Genomic DNA, 3,729 nt, shown 5'->3' on the forward strand with positions numbered 1-3,729 from the left:
TCTATTCCTAATTAGAGGCGTTCATGGGCCGGGCTAACCTCAACTAATATTTATTAGCCCTGGGCCCGACCCAAAAAATGGGCCTAAAATTTTTCCCAAGCTCCACCCAAATAAAAATGCTAAAATCAGGGTCCGACCCAGCCCGCCCATAACAAAATTAACAAACGTCTTTAAAATAATAACAAAATTAACAATAAAATAAACTTTATAAAATATCCAAACAATAACAACAAAATAGTAGCAACATAATAGTAAAATGGTTGCAAAATAGGGAAAACAAACAAGAAAAAAATTTAAAAAAAAGAGCAGATTATTTTTGTCCTTTAGTGAATTCAGGCCAGGCCGGGCTCGGCCAAAAAATACTTTACCCGAGGCTTGACCCCTTTTTTAAATGGGTCTTATTTTTTTGTCCAAACTCATTTTCTGAACCTATATTTTTGTCTAAACTCTCTCACATTTTCGGCGGGCATTCGGGCCGGGCCAACAGATGTATTCCTAATATATTAAAGATACATAAAGAGAGCATGGATAATAAATAAGCATAATACAAATAGATTGAAATACAAAGTCTGCAAACATTAAGTGCTACAACGTTGACAACACTGCTTGAAGCAAAATCTACATAGAAAAAGAAAAAACCAACATCCCAAGGGGATAAGATAGAATGCCAATTCCGGCATCCCAAATGTAAGTGCTCCTTGAAAGACGACTTCCATAATACTGTATGAACAATATCCTATAACTATAATGGTTCCTTCCCAGAAATCATCCTTTACGAAAAGAAATAACCAGCATCCGTTAATTGCTAATAGTAACAGTATTGAGTCGGGATCAGCAGGAATTACTTGAAACAATTTTGAAGGAGTTAACCAACATCCCAAAATTGCAACACTTTGTTTTGACACCCGATCACTATAAAACATGACCAATGTTAAAACAAAAAACAATAGCGAAAATACTCCCATAACTTTAAATGCAAAATCAGTTGGGGCTATGAAAGATATCGATTGGTCGAAGCAAATAGCGAAGAAAGCAAGTAGTACTTGAATTGTTTTCTTGAAACCATGGGGAAAAGGTTTAAGCAGGGCTAGTATTAGGAAAAAGGTTACCATGAACACAACATAGGTTGGAATATAGAAAAGAAGAAAATTAGTTAGATCAAGTACTGATTTCCCTGGTACTGATTTCTCTGGTGAGGTGTTGTCGCCCTGCGAAACACTACCAGGTGGGCTAAGAGTGGCTTGGTAGGTTCCAGTTAGAAGCAGCCCTAAAACTACTAGTAAGGCATTGCGGTCATCGCTTGATATTTTATCCAAATCGTCAAAAATTATTGATGATGCTTTTGCGGCATACTTGACGATTTGTTTCTCCCACTTAGATTTAATGTTTGAAACTCCTGGAATAAAGCAACCACGCAGAATTCTGATGCTCTTTCTGTTATTATGTTGTTCTGCAACACCCAGTGCGGTTAAATCGGATTGATTGGTGGCATGCTTATCGGCCTTGCTACTTAATAGTAGTTTAAGCATCTGTTTAATTGATAGTTTAAGATAAAAAAACTACAATCAGTTAATCATGGCTATGGAGTACAAAAGAATCTATTTAATATTAATTATTAAAGCGGATGAGTCAAACCTGGGTTTGATTATTTCTAGCAGCTATGTGTAATGCAGTGTTGCCATCTTCGTCCTTTCTATTTACTTCTTCCCGATAATAGTCCTTCTTCTTAAGCATTCGAATTAAAATCTGAAGAACATCCAACCTTTTGTTTTCCGCTGCAATATGCAAAGCACTGCGATTCTCAGTTGTAACATCTCGGATACAATCAGGACAAGCCTTCAAAAATCTTTCCAGCAGACTGTCATGGTTTCCAGCTTTACAAATGTAGTGCAACGGAGTCTCACCATTCTTCCCTGTGACACGAACAAGATCTTTATCCATTTGTAGGAAACGAAGTACCATCTCATTATGCCCCTTTTCCAATGCAAGGTGAATGGGGCTCAAACCTTGTTGGTTTAGCTTCCTAGCAAATGACGGCTTCAGCTTCATCATCTCCATTGCGAACCTGATGCACCCTTCATCTGCAGCTACATGTAAAGGAGTCTCGATGAACTCCACTTCATCGAAGCGCCTCAAAACATTTCCATCACTTTGAATCAATTTATACAATTCACTGACATCTCCCGTACGAGAAATTGTTCTGACACTTTCGTCCATGTTTGAAACAAGGAACAAATTCACAATAGGAGACAAAAATTGAAAGGGTTAAAGGGCACTTAGAGGAATTAATTTTACTTCCCTTGTGTGAGGAAGAAGGAGGAGAATGGTTTCCTTTATATAAGAAATGTAGTTTTTTCAGTACCGTCGAAAGGTGCTTATCTTCATGTTGGAGCTACGGTTCACTTATAGTGTAAAACGTGGGAGAGGTTTCCACTTTCAAAGGTGCTCATATAAGAATTTATACTTTCATTTGGCTCTTTATTTTTCTCAGTTCACGAAGGAATTTAATTTGTTTTGGCATTCTAATAAAAACAAGTCATCTAATCCTAAGGAGTAACACAGGCCTTTTCATTTCATTTCTTTTAAATGTTTATAGAAAATAAAAGTAAAGGATATAGATTTGAAGAGAAAGGGATGGAGCTTATGAGATGCATAGGATGGATGTTGTAATCTTTTTTCCGTTGTTAATACTTAATTTACTCAAATTAATTCATACCAAAAAGAGAAATTGGAAAAAGAAAAGAAAAATGAAGAGCATATCTAACTTTGACAGTTCATATATTTTTAATAACTTGAGCCTTTTTTCAATTGTTTTTCTAACTTTATATGTTATTAAAGAGTTTAACTTAGAACCCATTTAAACTTTGAGGGATGATATGTACTCATACTTGTTTTAAGTATTTTATTGATTTAATACCCGAACACTAATTCATAAATAAATTTATTAAAATGTCCTCTTATATGTAAAAAAAAAAATTATATTTTATGAGGATATCTTTATCTTTTTATATGATAAATAAAAAATTGATAATAATAATATTACATAATAAACAATTAATTTTACTATTATAATCAAAACATCAATTTACTTTTATATGAATTTTTAATAAATATGTTTGTTATATAATATTTTTCACTCATAATATATCATAAAATTTTGAAGTAAATCATAATATGATATTAATCTCTAATGTTAATCTAATATTTATCCTAATATTATTGTCAGCACCAAGAAGAAGAAGAAGAAAAAACAGAAACTCTATCTTATTACCTAATCGAATTTTGAAAAATAAATCTAAAAATTATTTAAAATTCTAATTAGGTATTAATTTATTGGTATGTTAAAAGTACGCTAGAAATGTGGATTCTGGTTAAAATAATTCAAAAGTGTTACGGTAACTGACTTAAGTTGTTAATAATTAAAATGAAATGATGTTTTTAATTAAAATGAAAGTTTATGATTTATTTGAAAGTTGAGTTTAAGTTAAATGGTTTCTAATATAAATTATTTAATATCTATTGTATTTATTGTCATTAAATGAAAATTACAAGTTAAAACAAGTTTAAATCTTTAGTATTAATTATTAATAATAAGTTTTGGTTTTTTCTATCTTTAATTTATTCGCACATATGGGAAAAATATAATTTTAACTTCTCCTAATTTTTAAAACTTTTAATAATTAAAGCAAAAATAATAAGAAGAAATAGGGTCAAATTGACAATTTATTA

The 3,729-nt window shown here is 31.9% G+C and overlaps 1 protein-coding gene across 2 annotated transcripts; it reads right to left on the minus strand.

Moving 5' to 3' along the window:
- Positions 1-529: 529 nt before the first annotated feature.
- LOC108488718 (ankyrin repeat-containing protein BDA1-like) lies at positions 530-2,668 on the minus strand. 2 transcript variants are annotated; one of them, XM_017793008.2, is made up of 3 exons: positions 2,007-2,668; positions 1,636-1,913; positions 530-1,529 (listed from the first exon to the last, which is right to left on the minus strand). In XM_017793008.2, the coding sequence occupies exons 1-3, from the start codon at positions 2,215-2,217 to the stop codon at positions 579-581; spliced, it is 1,440 nt and encodes a 479-aa protein (XP_017648497.1). In that variant the 5' UTR covers positions 2,218-2,668; the 3' UTR covers positions 530-578. The 2 variants fall into 2 exon arrangements, with proteins under 2 accessions (XP_017648497.1, XP_017648496.1); XM_017793007.2 differs by having other exon boundaries at positions 1,636-2,590.
- Between the last annotated feature and the right edge of the window lie 1,061 nt (positions 2,669-3,729).

This window comes from Gossypium arboreum, chromosome 10 (assembly GCF_025698485.1).
Source record: "Gossypium arboreum isolate Shixiya-1 chromosome 10, ASM2569848v2, whole genome shotgun sequence".
NCBI lineage: Eukaryota > Viridiplantae > Streptophyta > Magnoliopsida > Malvales > Malvaceae > Gossypium > Gossypium arboreum.